This window comes from Hyaena hyaena, unplaced genomic scaffold (assembly GCF_003009895.1).
Source record: "Hyaena hyaena isolate Hyena2069 unplaced genomic scaffold, ASM300989v1 scaffold_58, whole genome shotgun sequence".
In the NCBI taxonomy this organism is placed as follows: Eukaryota; Metazoa; Chordata; class Mammalia; order Carnivora; family Hyaenidae; genus Hyaena; species Hyaena hyaena.
The window spans coordinates 4,241,855-4,260,534 of NW_024080689.1; the positions used below are offsets into that span (position 1 = coordinate 4,241,855).

The following is an 18,680-nucleotide window of genomic DNA, read 5'->3' on the forward strand; positions in this document are numbered from 1 at the left end:
ATGAACTGTGAGATCATGACCTGAGCCGAAGTTGGTGCCGACTTTGGTTCAATGATGATCTTGAACTTTGTGAGTTAGAGCCCGGCGTCCCGCTTTGCACTGACAGTGCGGAGCCTGCTTGGGATCAGCGCTGTCTTCCTCTCTCTCTGCCCCTCCTCTGTCCCCACGCATGCTCATTCTAAATAAGTATTTTTAATTGGATTTTATTGGTAACATATAAAGATTCTGCAGGCAACTGATGTCTTTATAATGTTAAATCATCCCATTTAAGATCATGGACTGTTTATCTCTATTCTTCCAAGTCATCTATGTCCTTTATTTGAATTAAACTCTTTTTTCCCCACTGAGGTGCTAAGTCTTAGGTGCTTTATAATTTTGATGCAAATTGAATGTTACTTTATATTATATTTTCTAACTGGTTATTACTGGGGTAGTAAAATACTAGCAATTTTTTTTTCCCTGGTAAGTGGCTCTTGTATACAGCAACCTTGCTGAAGGCCTTGCTGGTACTAATAGTGTCTCTTGATTCCATTCCCTTTTCTCTCTTCTTTCTTTCTTTCTTTCTTTCTTTCTTTCTTTCTTTCTTTCTTTCTTTCTTTCTTTCTTTCTTTCTGAGAGTTATAAGGAGCAAGGGGGGAGGGGCAGAGAGAGAGACAAAATCCCAGGCAGGCTCCGCATGCTGTCAGTGCAGAGCCTGATGCGGGGCTCGAACCCACAAACCATGAGGTCATGACCTGAGCCAAAGTCGGACGTTTAACCGACTGAGCCACCTGGGCGCCCCTCTATTCACTTTTCTGAGTACACAGTTATAACATCAGCAAATCAGTTTTATTTTGTCCCTTTCAATCATTGCGCTACCTAGTTCTTGTATTTCTTTGTAGCAGTGATGGAGACGTCCAGAACTTGATCCAAACAAAAGCAGTAATGGTGACTTTCTTTATCCTTTTCCCAAAAATAAAAGAGTTGAGCCTAAAACTTCTTCATGAGGTATAAGAATTTCCTTTCTAATCTTTGTTTGCTAGAAGTTCTTATCATAAGTAGGTGTTGAACCTTATCAAATGCTTTTTAAAAGTTATCAGCGGAGGTGACCATATAATTTTATTTCTTTGGTCAATTAACGTGGTGGATTAACATGGATGGATTTTTTCTAATAGCGAAGGACTTCGGTTCCTGGGAGAACGTGTCCTTGCTTGTGATGTCTTACTCTTTATTATTTTTTAAGTTGTATTTATTTTTTTAGATGTTTATCTATTTTTGAGAGAGAAAGAGCATGAGTCGGGGAGGGACAGAGAGAGAGGGAGACATGGAATCCAAAGCAGGCTCAGGCTCTGAGCTGTGAGCACAGAGTCAGAGGTGGGGCTCGAACTCACAAACTGTGAGATCATGACCTGAGCAGAAGTCGGAAGGTTAACCGACTGAGCCGCCCAGGCGCCCCTGAAGTTTTATATATGTAAGTAATCTCCACACCCAACGTGGGGCTTGAACTCACGACCCCGGACATCAAGAGTGATAAATTCCACTGCCTGGACCGCCAGGCGCCACTCCATCAGGGCCTCTTAGTAGAGGCTCATTTTTGGTCTTATTTCTCATGTTTCAGGGGCGGGAGCTGGAGTACCTCCCCCCACCAGTACTTCTAGACCATTCCTCTTCCTTCGTCCTTCAAAATGCTCCGCTCCTTGGGGCGCCGGGGTGGCTCAGTCGGTTAAGTATCCAGCTTCGGCTCAGGTCATGATCTCACAGTTCGTGGGTTCGAGCCCCGCGTGGGGCTCTGTGCTGACAGCTCGGAGCCTGGAGCTGCTTCGGATTCTGCGTCTCTCTGTCTCCGTCCCTCCCCTGCTCATGCTGTCTCTCTCTCTGAAATAAATAAAACATTAAAAAACATTTGGAAAAAAAATGCTCCACTCCTTTAAGATCGCATCTGCAGGGGTATCACCCTCTTGGGGGTCTGGTTGTTGCCAGCGGCTTCCAGCCTGGTCGTTCCCCCACATTCTCTGATGGCTTCACCACCGGCTCCTCAGCTCCTCGTCTTCCTCCCCTTCTCTTCCCGTCATCACTGTTGTCGACTTCAAAACCAGTGAGGCTCCAGCCAGCCATAGCCTCCGGAGGCCCCTCCTCAGGTCCCTGCCCTGGGCTTTGGTGTCTCCCCAAACAGCCTCCCCCAGTGCCATGCCTTCGAGCCTCCCCCCACCCCCCCACGGTCCCCTCCCAGCCGCCAGCTCATTTTCTCAGGAATGGCGCTCCCTTCTCTTCGCGGAGACCTCCACGCCGCGCAGCCTGCTTTCCACTTCCCCCAACCCTTTGAGTGTTTACTTTCCTTACGACCCAACTTACATCCGTGCTCGAACACAGAAAACGCTCTCGTGCAGATACTTCAAACTCCTTCCACTTTCTTTTTAGCCAAATCCCAACCGCGGTCAAGTCCAACCATCCGTCTCCTTGCTCCTTGTACCCAACTTGGCGGCTACCGGAGCAAAGCAGCCGTGACGTTGCCTGGCCACACTTTAAGTCGGTGGCTCTTAGCCGGGAGCCGTTTTGCCCCTCCCGTCGGTCACCTGGACATTTGGCAATGTCTGGAGCCATTTTGGATTGTCACCCTGGGGCTCGGTGGAAGGTTCTCTTGGCATCTAATCAATAGAAGTCAAAGACGCTGTTAAATATCCTGTAATGAACAGGACACTCACCTCCAACAAGGAGTTATCTGGCCCCAAATGTCAGTGGTGCTGAGGCTGAGCGATCCTGCTTTGAATTAATACCACAGGAGGAGCACCTGCGTGACTCGGCTGGTTAAGTGTCTGACTTTGGCTCAGGTCATGATCTCACGGTTCATGGGTTCGAGCCCTGCATCGGGCTCTGTGCTGATGGCTCAGAGCCTGGAGCCTGCCTTGGGCTCCGTGTCTTCCTTTCTCTCTGCCTCTCCCCTGCTCATGCTCTGTCTCTCTCAAACATAAATAAACACGACAAAATAATTAAAAAATAAGTGAGTACCATGAAATCGCAAATGGGCCATCAACACAGGCTGTCAGCACTTGCCATTGCCCTCACCGACGTGGTTTTCTGTTAGCTGGTTCCCTGCAAGTCACTTCCTCGAAAGGTCTTCCTCCAGTGGACCCAACCTCGTCACACTGCCCGATTTTATTGCCTTTAAAACATGCGCCACCTTGTTTACGTCTTTATTGTCTGCTTCCTCCCTCTAGAATCCAAGTGACGGGAAGGCAGTGTCCTCATCTGTGTCTGGCGTCACGCGCAGGGCCCGCTGCCTTACATGGGCACTCGGGAAATATTTGTTGAACAAGTGGATGAAAATATTGTTAATTTGTAGAGTTTTTTTTTTCATTCATTCATCAAATATTTATTGGCGATAAACCCGGAGGCATCACCAGTGGAAGACTGACATTGAATAAATAGGCACGCAGAGTAAACAGTTTCTGTGATAAGAAGTCGTAGTTAAAGGCCAAGTAGCGGTGAGTGAGCGCATTCACGGAGGGGTATGACTCAGGCTGGGGTGCGGTGCGGGGGTCAGGCCAGGCCTCCCAGGGGAAGCGACACTCCAGCTGATGGCTGAGAGATGTGACGGTTAGCGGGTGGAGGAAGAAGGGCAGAGGGACATGGCAAAGAGCATCCGGGCCTGGAGGACAGAGTTTGTGAAGGAAAGTAGTCAAAGAAGTATAGGTCAGGAGCAGCGGGAAGGCTCGTGTGGCCGAGGCTCTGTCGGTGAGCCACCACACTGCCCCAGTGGGGCAGCAGGAGCAGATGAGAGACCGTGGAGCAGGGGAGGGTCAGAGAGAGAGGGAGATACAGAATATGAAGCAGCTCCAGGCTCCGAGCTGTCAGCACAGAGCCCGACGCGGGGCTCGAACCCACGAACTGTGAGAGATCATGACCTGAGCCGAAGTCGGACGCTTAACCGACTAAGCCACCCAGGCGCCCCACGGTGTGCGCTGTTTTAAAGATCTTACACAGAAAGTAACAAGACCTAAGTTTGAAACAGACAAAAAAGTTCACTCCCGGAGGACAGATTTCAGGAGGACAGGCAGGGAGGTAGGGAGGCGGGTTTGGAGGCAGCAGGGGTGTGTGCAGGCAAGAGGTGGAGGTCGTGGGCCGGCTCAGGTCATGCCAGTGAACTTGCGACAAGCTGCATATACTTCAGTAACGAGAAACATAACATTTTGGACCTGGAAAGCACCTTAGGAAAAAAAAAAAAACCCAAAAACGCAGGGCACGTGGGTGGCTCAGTTGGTTGGGCTTCTGACTCGATTTTGGCTCAAGTCATGATCTCACTGCTTGTGGGTTCGAGCCCCACATCGGGCTCAGAGGCTGACAGTACGGAGCCTGCTTGGGATTCCCTCTCTCCCTCTGTCTCTGTCCCTTCCCTGCTCAAACTCTCTCTCTCAAAATAAATTATAAAAAATAAGATAGCTTTAGAAAAAAGCCTCAGCATCAATGAAAAAGTACTTAAAAATGAATTGCGAAGAGTTCATTAAATTCTGCATTTTATAGAAAAGCAGGTAATTAGCTCAGTACAGGGGCCCTTTAATATTTTTACTGCATCAAAGGACAGCCTTACAGAGAAATGTTTGAGAGGAGGAAGAAAAATGGGAAGTGTGAGCGAGTGGAGGGAAAAAATAGGAGAGAGACACGGAGAGGGGCTCGGGAAGGTGTGGGTCTGGGAGCAGAGGAGAGGTGGGTAGGGAGGCCGCCCCCCCCCCCCCCCCCCCCCGCCCCGGGCGGCAGGGAGGTGGCGCTCGGGGCCTCGGCCGAGCAGGGGCTCCAAGTTAGACTCCAGGGCGGACAGCCCCGCAGGACCAGGGAAGGCGCACAGAGTCGGGTCCAGGCTGGGAAGGAAGGAAAGGGAAGTGTGTGTGAGGCCGGCGCGGGCTGGGGGGAAGTGGAAGACGGGTTTGGAAAATCTCCAAGGGAACTAACTGAACGACAGGTGTGGCCAAGAATGTCACCTAGGCCTGACCCGGCTCCCCACCCTCTGCTGATTTCTGGCCTCAGCGTTTTCTTCCTCTAGCTGGGAAGGACCCTTGCCGTGGGCGGGGGGTGGGGGGGCATAGTGACCCCCTGGAGGTGGGGCACTAAGGGCCGGCGCAGTCATGGATAGGGAATCGGAAAGGACAGCCAAGAAGATGGGGGCGTTGAGGGGGCCTGGAAGCCAGGTGTCAGCCGGAGGGCAGGATAGGACGCTGCGGCCAGGCCAGGGGGCACGGCCGCGGGGCGCTGCTGGGGGGTGGCCCTGCGAACGCAGAATCCAAGGTGGCCGCGGAACAGGGGAGTTCTGAGGGATGGGAGAAGGTGGGGACGCTCAGGAGAGCCGACTGGAGGAGCAGAGGAGCAGAGGGTGGGGGCGAAAATAGGGCAGGACAAAGAGCGCCTAGAGCAGAAACTAAGAGTCTCGGCGGAGGGGAGGGGTGGGGAGGGCGGGGCCGAGGGGCGCAGGGCGTCCCCCGGCTCCGGTGCCGCAGAGTCCCGGGGGCGCACCTGCCGGGGAGAAGGGAAGGGGCGTCCCGGTGCCCAGGGAAGTCCGGCCTGGAGGGGGGGGGACTCCCAGCTTGGAACTCGGGGGCAGCCCCCGCCTCCTCCTGACCCGCAATCCAAGCCGGGCAGGAGAAGGGGCGTGACCCTGGCGCTCAGGTTTCTTCCTCTTCACCTGGGCAAGGAGGGGTGGGGGCCAGGACTTCCGGCTCAGGTGAGTGTCCCTTCGGTGACGTCAGGTCACCCTCGGCCGCCCTCCGGTCCCGCCTCCCCCCCGCGCTCCCGGCGCCCGCGGGGGCGCGCCCCTGCCGCCGTACATATACTCAGGTGCGCCGCACCTGTCCGCCCGCACCTGCCCGCTCGCCGCCGAGCCTCCTCGCCCTGCAGCCTCAGGCCGACAGCCCAGGGCACCTCGGGGACTTCCAGAACCCAGGACCGGGCGCACACAGCCCCTCCGCCTTCTGTCTGGGTAGGGGCGCGGGGGAGGCCGGAGGGGGACGGCCCGGCCTTGCAGGATCGCTCTTCCCACCACCAGTCCGCCGCGTCGCCCGACCCTTCGGCTGACACCCTCGCCCCGCCTGAAGGACCGATTTGTGGGCTTTTGTTGTTGTTTCCGAGTGACAAAAAGATCTGGTCGCTCGACCCCAAACTTCTCTTTGGGTGACTCGTCTCTTTCTGTGGGGCTGCCCCCCCGAGGCGGGTCCGCTTTCGCGCAGGGTCGCCCGCCCGGCGTCCCCAGGCTTTTCCGAGGGCGAAGATGGCCAATTCGGGCCTGCAGCTGCTGGGCTTCGCCTTGGCCCTGCTGGGCTGGGTGGGCCTGGTGGCGTCCACCGCCATCCCGCAGTGGCAGATGAGCTCGTACGCGGGCGACAACATCATCACGGCCCAGGCCATGTACAAGGGGCTGTGGATGGACTGCGTCACGCAGAGCACCGGCATGATGAGCTGCAAGATGTACGACTCGGTGCTCGCCCTGCCGGGTAAGGCCGCGGGGCCGACGGGGCGGGCGCGCCCGGGGCCGAGGGCGCAGGGCGGGGCGCGGGGCCTCGACGCCCGGGGTTGCCGGGGAGCGGGGCGCGGAAGCGGCCGGGCCGGGGTGGTGGGGCGGTGGGGCGGTGGGGAGGGGGCTGCACGTCGGTCTCGGCCGTCCCCCTCCGCGGCCCAGCCCCCCCCCCCAGCCTCTCCTCTCCCGCCGCCCTGCGCGGGTGGCGGCCTCTGTCTCCCGCCCTTTTCTCTCGGACAAAAGGCGGCGCGGGGCGGGGGGCGCCGGGTCCGCGGAGGGGCCGTGCGCGCCGTCAGACGTGGGCCGCCGCCTGCGGCCTGTAATCTTATCGGCCGATTAGCTCAAGCCACAGACCCGGTGGCCGCGATAGTGGGGGTCAGAGTTGGGCCGCGCGGGCCGCCATCTGCGGCCCTTGGGGGGGGGCCTCCGGCCGCTGCCCCCCCTCCCCGGCCCGCGGGCCCCTTCTCCCTCCCTCCCCCCCGCCCGCCCCAGCCGGGGCGGTTTCGCCGAAACCCTCGCGCCCCGGGCGGGTCCTGGGGCAGAGAGAGGGCGGGGCGCAGCGGGAAGGCCGCGGAGCCGGAGAGGGCGGGAGCCTCCCGCTGCGCGCGGGGCTTGGACGCCCGAGGGGTTTCCCGCGATGAGGGCGTCCCTCCCCCTTCCCCGCAGCGGCCATACAGGCCACCCGAGCCCTCATGGTGGTGTCCCTGGTGCTGGGCTTCCTGGCCATGTTCGTGGCGACGATGGGCATGAAGTGTACGAGCTGCGGGGGCGACGACAAAGTGAAGAAGGCCCGCATCGCCATGACCGGAGGCATCATCTTCATCGTGGCAGGTGAGCAGCGGGCCCGCGGGCCCCGGGCCGTCCTCTCGAGCCGCGGCGACAGGGTGTCAGGGTGCGCGAGGGGTCCTAACCTGCGTGTCATTCTCGCCCCCAGGTCTTGCTGCCTTGACAGCTTGTTCCTGGTACGGCCACCAGATTGTCACAGACTTTTATAACCCGCTGGTGCCCATGAATGTGAAGTGAGTACGGGAGGCCGGGCTCCTAAAGGGGCGGCGGGTCTGGATCCCCACCGGGAAGGGCCGCGTTTCTGACCCGAACCCCCCTCTCCCCGCAGGTACGAGTTCGGCCCCGCCATCTTCATCGGCTGGGCGGGCTCCGCCCTGGTCATCCTGGGAGGCGCGCTGCTCTCCTGCTCCTGCCCCGGGAGTGGGAGCAAAACTGGGTACCGCGCACCCCACTCCTACCCGAAGCCCAACTCTGCCAAGGAGTACGTGTGAGCGGGGACCCCCGGGGCCGGCCTGGCAGCCCGACCGCGCGCCGCCGGGGTACCTGAGGCGGCCGGTGGGGGGGGGGGGCCGAGGCAGAGCAGAGGCGCCGCCCCCCTGTGCCCGCACCGTGTACAGTTCCCCCGAGGGGGTGGGCGAAGGACCCAAAAACCGGGGAGGGTGTGTTTTGTACAGAATAAAAAAGTTAACTTTTGGAAAGTAGGCTTTTTGGCGGTTGCTCCCCCTTCGAGGCCCCTGCGTTCTTTCAACCCAGATCCTCGCAGGGAGCGCAGGAGTGCGCCTGCTTCGGTCCCCAGCACGTAGTGAGCACCAACGGTGTGCAAGGCCCTGCTGGGGCACCGGTCCGGGACACCTGGGCCCCAACACTGCTGCCCCCCCCTCCGGTGTCTGGCCCCCCTCCCTCTTCCCGTTCTTCACCCCCTTCCACTCCTCCTCTCGCTGACGCGGCTACCAAAGTTTCCTTCTTAGTAAAAAAAAAAAATAGAGACTTTATTAGGCTGCGAGGGGAGGGGTCTCTGTTCTCTCACCTGTCCCTCTGCCCCCTCCCACTTTCTGTCCCGCCTAGAAGCTTCTTCCTGACTCTGAAGTGTGGGGGGGCAGGCCCTCCACACACACAGGGACAGAGGCGGGGCAGGGACGGGTACGGCCAGGCAAACAAGGCAAGGATGGTCACGGGTCCAAGGTCGTCTTCCTCCCTTCCGACTCCAGGCTGGTCAAGTCCGCCAGTCAGACATCCAAGTCGTCATCCGGGTCTTCTGGGTCCAGATCGTCGTAGGCGTCGGGCTCGTAGAAGATGTGGCCGGCGGCCTGGCCGGGCCCGGGGCGCAGCAGCGCCTGCTGCCTGGGGGGAGAGGTGGGGAGGGTGGGCGCCCGCATCTTCTCTTCCTGGCGACCGCCTCCCTCCTCTTTGGCTTCCGTGTTTTCTTGCTCCAAGTCCCTTCTCTGACCCGCGTGTTTCCTGAGCCCAGAAGCCCCAGCTGGCAGCGGGGCAGATACGGACGCCGCTCTCCTAACCCCACCCTACGTTCTCAGCGCTGGAGGGCAAGGATCCTGCCTCGGTCTTGCTTCACCCACCCACACGCCGGGCACAGAACAGGCATGCGCTGCAGCTGCCGTGAGCCTGTCCCTGCCACACCCAGGCAGCTTCCTGTCCTCCCGGTAACACTGCGCCCACAGAGGGGCAGGGCCGCGCCCCCAGCGTCTCATCTGGCTCAGCCCAGAGCCAGCTGCTCTGTGACCCAAGGCTCTGATGGCGAGGAGAGAAACATAAAGGCCCTTTAGCCTTGCTGGGGCAGGAGTGGGGAGAGAACCACTCCCCAGGCCTGTCTCCGGACGCGGACTTCAGCCCCTATAAAGTCTGAGAGGTTAATCAATAACGTGCCCTCACCCCGCCTCTCAGGCCCAGATGCGGGGCTCCGGTCAGGAACCCAGGCATCCGTCCCCAGCCTTACTTTTCGGAGCTGAACTGGAAAGGCAGCGTCAGGCTATCCTTGGCTTCCCTCTCACGCTTGGACAGGTGAAGGTTAAACGTCAGGTGGGTTGTGGGGTCCACCTGCAGGTACAAAGGATGCTGCCACCGCGTGGCTGGATCCCTGACCCCCCGACCCCCACGCCGGCAGCTTTCAGTCTCTCCTTTCACCAGACCCCCACACTCCACTCCCTGTTCTGGCGCTGGTAGATACCGGGGGCCTGTGAGGATCTGGGTGGGGTTCAAGCGGGGGCCCCCCTTGGAGATCCAGGCTCAAGTCAGGCAGGATGGAGAAGCACAGAGTCTGGGGAGAAGAAAGAGTATTAACAGAGGCTTTTCCCACTCCATGGAACAAACCAGAGAGAAGAACTTGGGCCCCCCCCCACCCCCCGCCCCATCATCAGTGTGACGGCTTTCAGCTCCCGCTCTTCCCTTCTGGGCCCTCCCTCCAAGCTCTAGTGTGGACTCGCTCCTTCTCCCCCAACAACTGCGCCCAGTCCTTCTCTGCCCTTTCTTGGAAGACAAGATGTCCTCTTGGTTAAGCTCACGGGATCCGAATCAGGCAATCCTGGGTTCACATCCTGGCTCTAGCACTTACTCTGTAACTCTGGGCGAGGGGGTAACAAGACAGTCACCTCCCGGGCGGCGGGGAGGGTTAGGAGGGAAGCGCTCCGTCACAGCAGCTTTCTCCCTGTTCTCTGGGCCAAGACCCCCCTTTGGTCTGCCCCCAACCCCCAGAGCTCCCCGGGGTTCTCCTGACCTCGTGGCTGGGGCGCTGTCGTGGCCTCCGACAGAGGATGTGGGCCGAGGCCTGGCCCCCTGTGCCGCTCAGGGTCACCTCGGCCTGGGCGAGGCTGCTCAGTGCTCCCCGGGGGCCCGGGCCATGGAGCTCGCCATGCAGCAGGCCCAGCACACGCACCGGCTCCCCCGCGGGGCCGCCGCCTGCAGAGACGACAAGCGTGGACAAGTGTGGGCACGACGGGGGGTGGGGGGACACTCAGGCTGGAGGCCGGGGACGGAGGAGGAGGAGGAGGGACGGGAGCCCCACGTTCTGTCGTGGCTCCACCACAATCCTCACTTCCCGTGGTGAAGGTCCCCGGCTGCAGAGCGTCCTCTGCCCCCCCAGCCCCCGGCGTGAATCTGAGCCAGGATCTGAGAGAGGCCCACCCTGACTTCAGTCCCTGGGAGCTCCTGCTCCATGGCCTTTGGGACGGAGTTAAGTCCTTCCTTCTGCGTCTCTGCTTACTTTCCAGCCTCATCTCTCACACGCTCAACTACTTGCGGCTTTTGGCTTTTGGAACTTGACTGTGATCCCAGTCAGTGCCTTTGTTCCCTTCTGCGGGGCGCATGCGCACACATGTACTAGATGCTTCCGTGTTCGATCCTCACAAATGTCGTGTGTTCAGGCCGAAGCACGTCAAATCGCTACCACTTCACCCTCCTCCGTGTTCGACCTACCAGAACAGCGATTCTTTTTTTTTTTTAATTAAAAAAAAAAATTTCTTTTCAGAACAGCGATTCTAAATGGCTCATCACAGGTGCCCCTGGGGGGCTCAGTTGATTAACCTGACTTTGGCTCAGGTCACGATCTCAGGGTTCGGGAGTTCGAGCCCTGCGTCAGGCTCTGTGCTGACAGCTCGGAGCCTGCTTCAGATTCTGCGTCTCCCCGCTTACACTCTAGCTCTCTCAAAAATTAACGTTAAAATAACCCAAATAGTTCACCCTAATATTGTAAATTCACTCCTCCCCCCACTGTTACAGAGTAAACTGAAACACAGAGCAATTCAAGCACCTTAACACCAAGTTGGGTAGCTGACTGCATGGTCCATTCTAGAACCCACGGTATACTTCAGGGCTACTCCCAGGGCCCCTGGTCTGGCCAAATCTGCCTGGCTAACCCCTTCCTCTTCCAGACAGTTCTTTCCTTAGGGCGCTCTGTGTATGCTCCTTTATCATCACGGCTGTTATTACACTGTCCTGTGAGTGCTTACTTGTCTGTATCCTTTTTGGGTTCTGAGCTCCTGGAAGATTAGAACCTGACTACAGGTAGCCTGTACTTCCTTGTTATCTAGAATCATGCCTGATGCATGGCACACAATTCCTATTTCTTGCGTGACCGAACAAAACCAATGAGTAAGAACGAACTTGGAAGAGGAAGAAACGAACGATTGTAGATGGCGTTACGGAGGAGTCCGGAACTACAATAAGTACTAAGGAGATGGAATAAGGCCCGCGTGGCGATCCCTACTTGCGTTCTTTCTCAGAGGGCAAGGGGCTCATTCCCAGGCAGGGGAAGGTATGTGAGCAGGCGTGACGAGGGCGGCCTCACCGGGGTGGGCGTGCTGGCGGCCCAGGGCACAGAGGGCCTGGCAGAGAGCGGCACAGGGGAGGCGGAGCAGCAGCCAGCTCAGCGAGTCGAGCGCAACTGTGACAGGACCAGGGCCGGCCCTCTTGCACGTGACCTGCAAGGCTCCCAGGGGCCCCCCCGGAGGGGCCTCCCCAGTCTGTGACCAGTTGAGAGGATCTCTGAAGAGGTCATGGTAAACCAGCCTGGGAAGGGAAAGCAGGAGACCGACTCAGTAACACTGCCCCCTCCCCTTGCTCTTGAACTTCACCCTGTGATCTCTGCGGCTCTCTGCGACTTAAAGCTAATAATAAAAGAGAGACATGACCATGTACACAGCACAGACTTCGGGGTCAGGAAGCCCTGAGCTGCAAGCGTGGCTTTACTTTACCCGAGCCCACTAACTGATAAACTACTTGTCCTAAAACTGCTTCTTCATTTGTAGAACGAATGCATGGATCCCAACCGTTTGATCTTTAGAACAATCCTTGACACGCACGAAATGCTTGATAAACATTAGTTATCATCACCATCAAGCATCTCCTGAGTGGAGCCTGACTTGGGTCATTCCCTGGGGGAACAGAGAAAGGACAGGACATGGAACATGGTTCCTGCCCATAGGACAGTTTAGAGAAGATCAAGAATTAGGTCGTGTGGGGGGCACCTGGGTGGCTCAGTTGGTTAAGAGTCCAGCTTTGGTTCAGGTCGTGATCTCATGGTTCGTGGGTTCGAGCCCCACGTCAGGCTCTGTGCTGACAGCTCAGAGCCTGGAGCCTGTCTTTGGATTCTGTGTTCCCTTCTCTCTCTGACCCTTCCCTGCTCATGCTGTCTCTCTCTCTCAAAAATAAATACAAGACGTTTAAAAAAAAAAAAAAGAATTAGGTCGTGTGGCACTAACTAGAGATAAAACAGCTCTTTTCCACAGGAAAAGGAGCCTGGCGTGGCTTAGAAATCCAGGGATCGGATTCCTGGTGGCCAAACTTGTCTCTGGACACCTCTGTTCTATCTTCTGCTTCTCTTGTAAATGCCCCCTTAACACGAAGGCTCGCCTCTGTCACAGGGCCTGATAAAAATCAGAGCTGAACAGAGACGTAAACTACGGAGCTATCTACATCAGGAAGTAATCGTTTTCATCCAGGCACACCGGTGAGCTCCGGAGTCTCCTGGCCTCCATTCCACACCAGTCTGTAACCCCTGGATATTCTACCTGCTAGAGTCCTCTTACTTTCCCCCGGAATTCTGCTACTATCTCAAGGCAGACCTGTCATCCCCCATCGCCTTTCCCTAAGGTACATTAGAGATCACGTCTGTCTCATTCACTCTACCTACCACAGCACCTGGTTCGTAACTGCTGCTCAGCACGCGCGTGCGCACACACCCCTGAGTGTCACCGCAGGAGCCTTCCCTCCTGTCTCCAGGCTGCCCCCTTCTAAACCCCCTCTCCACACTGGCGGCTGGAGCAGTCTAACGGGTATGAGGTTGTCACTCTCCTCTCACATGCTGAAATGACTCTCACTGCCTTTGGTATAACAGCTGAACTCATTTTCACGCTGACACCCTTTGCTACCTGCCTGGTCTCAGGAAGCTCTTCCACCTCCTGAACAGGCGTGCCTTCCTGGATGCCCCTAATTTCGCACAGGCTGTTCCCTTTGCCTCTATAACAAATCACTCAGTAGCTTGCAGCCAGTGTCGGTACAAATCTGGACTAACCATCACCAGATTCTGAATACCTCAAAACACAGAATATGTTCATTTCTATCCCCCAGTAGCTTCTGGTGCGAAACTATACCGTCAGCCTTTTACTGTGCTCCGTTTCCCTCTGCTTCTACGGCCCATGCTTTGGATTCTCCATTAACTCGCCACTAATTTTAGGAATCTTCGCCTCCCGGGGCGCCTGGGTGGCTTAGTCGGTTAAGCGTCCGACTTTCGCTTGGGTCATGATCTCGCGGTTCGTGGGTTCGAGCCCCGCGTCGGGCTCTGTGCTGACTGCCAGCCCAGAGCCTGGAGCCTGTTTCAGTCTGTGACTCCCTCTCTCTCTGACCCTCCCCTGCTAGATCTGTCTCTCTCTCTCCTAGAAATAAATATAACATTAAAAAAAAAAAAAAAAGGGAATCTTCGCCTCCAGAAAGACCCGTTTCCATTCCTTCCATGAGTACGCCGCAGGGCAATTTCCCTGGAGCCCGCGCCCCCGCCCCAGCAACCACTCTCCCAATATTGTGCTTACCGGCTGTTGACTCCGGAGTCAAAACCTTCACGAAACTCCTCCTCGCTCACTTCACAGCCCAGGACGTGGACCTGCTCCCCACTAAGGCAGAGATGAAGGAGAGTGTCACAGAGCTGGGCCCAGGCTTCCTTCCCGGGGACTTCGGGGGGAACGCGGTGGGATACTCACCCCAACGCAGCTTTCTTGATAAGCGCCTTCAGGAGACTGCGCCCCTCCCACTCCACGGAGTCTGGGGAGAGCGAGGGACGGAGAACCAGCGTGAGAACGCTGACGTTTCCGTCCTCAACGACCCCTGGCGACCACCCCTCGCCGGTGGCACGCGGCTCTTCCTCTCCGCCGCCGCCCCTTGAGCCCCGGTTCGCAACCCCCGGCGCCTCTGGCCCTCACCCCGCAGCAGCACCAGGCCGCGCAGAGCCAACACCGACTCCATCTCCCACTCGCGGCCGGGCCCTCCGCTGGCGCCCTCTGATGGCGTCACGGCCCGACGCCCCGCCCCCTCCGGGCGAAAGGGGCGGGGCGTCCATGAGTCCGCCCACAACCGAGACCCGGCCCGGTCCGGAATGAGAGGTGATTATGTCCAATATCCCGGGGGGCGCTCACGCGGAGGGGCCCCTCCCGAGCTCCGGCGCACAGACGCAGGACATTTTTTCCACGACTGGGGCCGGATGAGCCGTTGGGGCAGTTGTCGGCGGGAGGGACAGGCGGTCGCACGAGCCCCTCCGACGGCCCGAAACTCGGGTGACGAGTGACGTCACTCCGCCCCGCCCACGGCGCTCTAGGCGGGGCCCGCCCCGCTGCCACCTTCCGCGCTTGCGCGAAGTTGCGGCCTTGTCGGGAGCACACTCCGCTTTCCCCTACCCGCCCCCATAGACCGAGGAAGGGGAACTTTAGTCCCGGTGAAGCGAATACACGTCACCACCGGAAGCAGTGTCAGAGGGGAAGAGGAGGGGGGAAGAAAGGAGGAGGGAGCCCTTAGGGCGGTAAAATGGCGCCTGTCAGAGTGGGAAATCCAGCTGCAGAGGCTGCAGAGGCTGCAGCCCCGCTTCCCAGCGGCTAAGGCACCCCCGACTTCGGGGAGGGGGAGGCCGCTCCGGTCTAGCCATCCGCGCCCTTCGGCTCCCCCTCCCCCTCCTTCCCCGCTCCTCCGCCTAGGCTGCCCGTTCGCCGCCGCCGCCGCGGCCCTTCGCGCGCCGCGGCCCCCGCCCGCCCTTTCCCGCGGGCAGCCCCCTAACGCGCCTGCGCAGCGGGCCACCTCTGCTTCCCCCCTTCCCCTCCCCCTCCCTTCTCCCTCCCTCCCTTCTCCCCGGCCCCCTCCCCCACTGCCCCCTCCCCCAATTCTGCATCCCCTTCCCTCCCGGTCTCTGAGGACCCCGTCCTAGCCCGACCCGTCTCGGCCCGCGACCTCAGCGAAGCCGTCGGTGCCACTCCCCGCCCATGTGGGCCCCCGCGGGCTGCCCACGCCTGTCCCCCAGCTCCCGGTTCCGCTGGGCTTTCCCCTCGCCGGGGGTGGCTTTCTGAGCCGCCCGCTCCGTGCCCCTCTCTGCAGCCTTTCCTGCCACTCGGGGCCCCCGTTCCCCCTCCCGGAGGCGGGGGGCTGCCCCCGGGGGGCTGGCGGAGCTGGGCCGCGGGGGCCCCGGGGCCGGCGGTGCCGGGGTCATCGGGATGATGCGGACGCAGTGTCTGCTGGGGCTGCGCACGTTCGTGGCCTTCGCCGCCAAGCTCTGGAGCTTCTTCATTTACCTTTTGCGGAGGCAGATCCGCACGGTGAGCCTGGGTGGGCGCTGGTGGCGGTGGGAACCTGTGTCAGCGGTGCTCACAGGGTTTCGGAAAGTGTCGGGCCTCTGGGCTTCGGAACGGAGACCTGGCGGCGGCTTTTCCCGTTAGAGGGTTGGGGCGCCCTTAGCTGGGCATGGGGTGGAATAGGGAGGGGGAGACCCTCGGAGGACAACCGAGATCGGGGGGGGGGCTAGTTGGAGACTGGATGTGGCAATTCTTGGGGGCCGGGGTGGTGGGTGGGGCGCCGTTTAGGAAAGCTGGAGTTGTTAGAGAGGCCAAGGGGAGGGGAACACCTGTTTGATGGCCCCGGCTCTGTCGGCCTGGGCTTGTGACAGACCTTTCCGTTACTAAGAGCCTCCATGTGTGTTAGGTCTGGGAACAAGGGGGAGTCGGGCTTATGTGGCAGGGAAGAGGTGTGGGTGGGCGAGCCTACATGACAAACACAGGTGGGAACTCGGGAGAAGCCCCTGCCATCCGCTCTACGGGGACTCCTCCACAAAGGGCCCCGAAAACTTATTTGTAGTGTGGGCATCTGGGTTCATGGAGGCCCTGGGACTGAGAAGGTTGGCTTTATGTTGGGCTTTAGGGACAGGAGCACATTGATGTCTGGGTGTCTGCGAGAAGACAGTGCTTGGCAGTTGTAGGCTTGAAGGGGAGGGCGGGCTTGCCTTGCCAGGAGACCCCCAAGTTTGAGAGGAGTCCTGTGGGCAGGGAAGGCTCTGCACGTGCCCACGTATCTCTGGGTTCCCTCCCCCATGAGCTTTTCTCCAAGGTCAGAGCTCCCGTAGGCTAACATCCTATAGCGACTGTGCTCCCGTGTTCTAGCCACTGGGGAGAACTGGGTGAGCTGACGCGCGGAAGTTCTCTGGCCCTGTGCTCTTTGGTGTGTGTCAGTAACACCATGAAGGTCCGAGAGAGTCTCCAGAGAGGCCTGGGTGGTGGTGGTCGTGGATGACGTTCTGACCTGGGGGAAGGGGCCCTGCCTCGGATTCAGTGTCTCCTTTAGTCTACGTACACCTTCCGCTTCCTGACTCAAGGTGAGGGTCGTGTCTGGGTGGCCCCAACGATAGGCAGGGCTGTTTACCTGAAATGCTTTGGGAGCCCGGAAGAATTTGGGGTCAAAGATGAAGAGGTGTGTGCGGGGCTGGCTCCTGGGGTTTCCTCTACACGGCGGTCACTGTTCTGTCTGCCTGGGCTCTGAGCACGCCCCCCGCGCCCCTGAAATTTCTGTTCTGGATGCAAGGAGTAGAGTAGAACTCCAGGCCCTCCAGAGGCTAGCTTTTGGCAGATTTGCTCCCCTCTGGGCAAGCTCTGACCCCACAGCCTTTTGTCTCCCCTTCCTTCCCCTCCAATCGGGCCTCTCCCCCCGCCCCCACCCCCTCGCTGGCAGATGCCTGGAGCATTCCCTACGTGCCCAGCCTGTGCAACCCGAGATAGCAGGCCGGACACCCGAGCTGCTGCGGCCCTCATCCTGCTGCAGGGAGGAGAGAAGGGCAGGTGCCTGGACACTCGGGGGACAGGGCGCCGTGGTTGGCAAGGGGGGAGCCTGGTGCTGGCCAGGCTGGGGACTAGGGATGGACTGAAGTCTAGAAGAAAAGAGCAGAGGAAGGGACTGCTAGGCTTGCGTGGAAGAGAACGGAGTGCTAGAAACAGGAGCCTCCAGAGAAGGCTTGGAGGAGCTGTAAGGTTGAGGTGGTGACGTCCTTGTCCCCTCCTGATGCCTCTCACAGCCCTTAATTCACTCTGGCCTTCTTGCCACCTTATCTGCCAGCCTGGTGGGCGGGGCCTCCCAGTGCGCCCTGTCCTGCCTGGGTACCGGAATAAGGAGGCAGCGCGGAGAGCGGAGGTTCTCTGCCACTTGTGACTTGGCCGGTAGAGACAGAAATGGACAGGTGGCTGGTTAAAATAGGCCTGGTGGCCCCCAGCCAGAGGAACTTAGCTGACCCAACAACCCTTGGCTTCCCTCCTTGTCCTCCATTCCCCCTAGGTACCCAAGCACCTCCTGGCAGGGGGGTCGCATGTCTCTGTTCTTGCCGAGCGGGGTGGGATCACGGTTGAGAGGGCAGGTTTCAGGTCCGACTGCCTTGGAGCGGCCCCAGCTTCACTGCTGCATCCACTCTGATATTAACCGCCCACCCTGTGACTGTCCTGGGAAGACGGCTGGGACTGAGCGCTCCCGCCAGGCTTTCGTTCTACCTGCGGGGACAAATGACCAAATGAGACAGTTCTTAATCCGATGTGGCCTTACACAAGGCAACAACCTGGCCAAGCCTCAGTCTCTCCGTTGTTGAAGTAGACGCGGCGATGCTACTGTTACTGTTGTTGGTATAATATGATTGTCATTACGCTTTTGAGAATTGAAAGAGGTAATCGTCAGTCGGTTCCTCAATGCCCAGCACATGGTGAACGTTCCTTTGTCAAGATCTCCTCGTCAAGGGTTCTAATCCCCTCTCTTGCTATTTTTAGATAATTCAGTACCAAACTGTCCGATATGACATCCTTCCCTTATCTCCTGTGTCCCGGAACCGGCTCGGTGAGTGTGCTGGCTGGGAAGACTCCGGAAAGGTGAGGGAGGGTTCCCGGTGTGCGCTGGAGGCTGGAGGGTATGACCCTTGCCGCTGTGGTTCAGGCCAGGTGAAGAGGAAGGTCCTGGTGCTGGATCTGGATGAGACGCTTATCCACTCCCATCACGATGGGGTCCTGAGGCCCACTGTCCGGCCTGGAACACCCCCTGACTTCATCCTCAAGGTGCGTGGGGGTGGGAGGTAACGGGCTGGTCGTGTCTGTTATTCCTATCAGACCTGGACTTCCTTTCCCAGTCCCACAGCGTCTTGTTCCTGTCCCCATTCTCTGGGACCAGCGGCAGCCAGAAGGAAGGAAGCAGGCGGTGGTGGTGGTGGTGGGGAGGGTCAGGGGGGCGGCGGGTAGGGGTGTGTGTCCTTCAGGCCTGTGCTCTGGTGCCCAGGACACTCCCCAGCCCTTCCCTGTTCCTTTACAGGTGGTAATAGACAAACATCCCGTCCGGTTTTTTGTACATAAGAGGCCTCATGTGGATTTCTTCTTAGAAGTGGTGAGTTTGGGGGCACTGGCGGGGGGGGGGGGGG

At 59.0% G+C, this 18,680-nt stretch overlaps 3 protein-coding genes across 3 annotated transcripts in view; 2 read left to right on the forward strand and 1 right to left on the reverse strand.

Moving 5' to 3' along the window:
* Positions 1–5,713: 5,713 nt before the first annotated feature.
* CLDN7 (claudin 7) lies at positions 5,714–7,962 on the forward strand. Its single transcript, XM_039231544.1, has 4 exons — positions 5,714–6,455; positions 7,145–7,309; positions 7,413–7,497; positions 7,593–7,962. The coding sequence occupies exons 1-4, from the start codon at positions 6,233–6,235 to the stop codon at positions 7,753–7,755; spliced, it is 636 nt and encodes a 211-aa protein (XP_039087475.1). The 5' UTR covers positions 5,714–6,232; the 3' UTR covers positions 7,756–7,962.
* Positions 7,963–8,235: 273 nt separating this feature from the next.
* Positions 8,236–14,366, reverse strand: ELP5 (elongator acetyltransferase complex subunit 5). The gene is made up of 8 exons (XM_039231615.1): positions 14,188–14,366; positions 13,969–14,029; positions 13,801–13,881; positions 11,562–11,782; positions 9,993–10,174; positions 9,447–9,536; positions 9,216–9,316; positions 8,236–8,605 (listed from the first exon to the last, which is right to left on the reverse strand). Exons 1-8 carry the CDS (start codon positions 14,228–14,230, stop codon positions 8,491–8,493), a joined length of 894 nt encoding a protein of 297 aa, XP_039087546.1. The 5' UTR covers positions 14,231–14,366; the 3' UTR covers positions 8,236–8,490.
* A 381-nt stretch (positions 14,367–14,747) lies between these two features.
* CTDNEP1 (CTD nuclear envelope phosphatase 1) overlaps positions 14,748–18,680 on the forward strand; it is a 7,215-nt gene continuing 3,282 nt past the window's right edge. Inside the window, exons 1-4 of the mRNA XM_039231614.1 lie at positions 14,748–15,564; positions 18,043–18,109; positions 18,206–18,324; positions 18,575–18,646. Of these exons, the coding sequence (XP_039087545.1) occupies positions 15,463–15,564; positions 18,043–18,109; positions 18,206–18,324; positions 18,575–18,646 (360 nt within the window). The 5' untranslated portion in view covers positions 14,748–15,462. The remainder of the gene's footprint in view (positions 15,565–18,042; positions 18,110–18,205; positions 18,325–18,574; positions 18,647–18,680) is intronic.

Excerpts from the sequence above, each read along its gene's own strand:
- CLDN7 (XM_039231544.1), top strand. The coding sequence starts at position 6,233 with ATGGCCAATTCGGGCCTGCAGCTGCTGGGCTTCGCCTTGGCCCTGCTG. Across the intron at positions 6,456-7,144 it reads CTCGGTGCTCGCCCTGCCGG|CGGCCATACAGGCCACCCGA; the intron begins GTAAGGCCGCGG and ends CCTTCCCCGCAG. Across the intron at positions 7,310-7,412 it reads CATCATCTTCATCGTGGCAG|GTCTTGCTGCCTTGACAGCT; the intron begins GTGAGCAGCGGG and ends TCTCGCCCCCAG.
- ELP5 (XM_039231615.1), bottom strand. The coding sequence starts at position 14,230 with ATGGAGTCGGTGTTGGCTCTGCGCGGCCTGGTGCTGCTGCGGG. Across the intron at positions 11,783-13,800 it reads GACTCCGGAGTCAACAGCCG|GCTGGTTTACCATGACCTCT; the intron begins GTAAGCACAATA and ends TTCCCTTCCCAG. Across the intron at positions 8,606-9,215 it reads TTCCAGTTCAGCTCCGAAAA|GCAGCAGGCGCTGCTGCGCC; the intron begins GTAAGGCTGGGG and ends CTCTCCCCCCAG.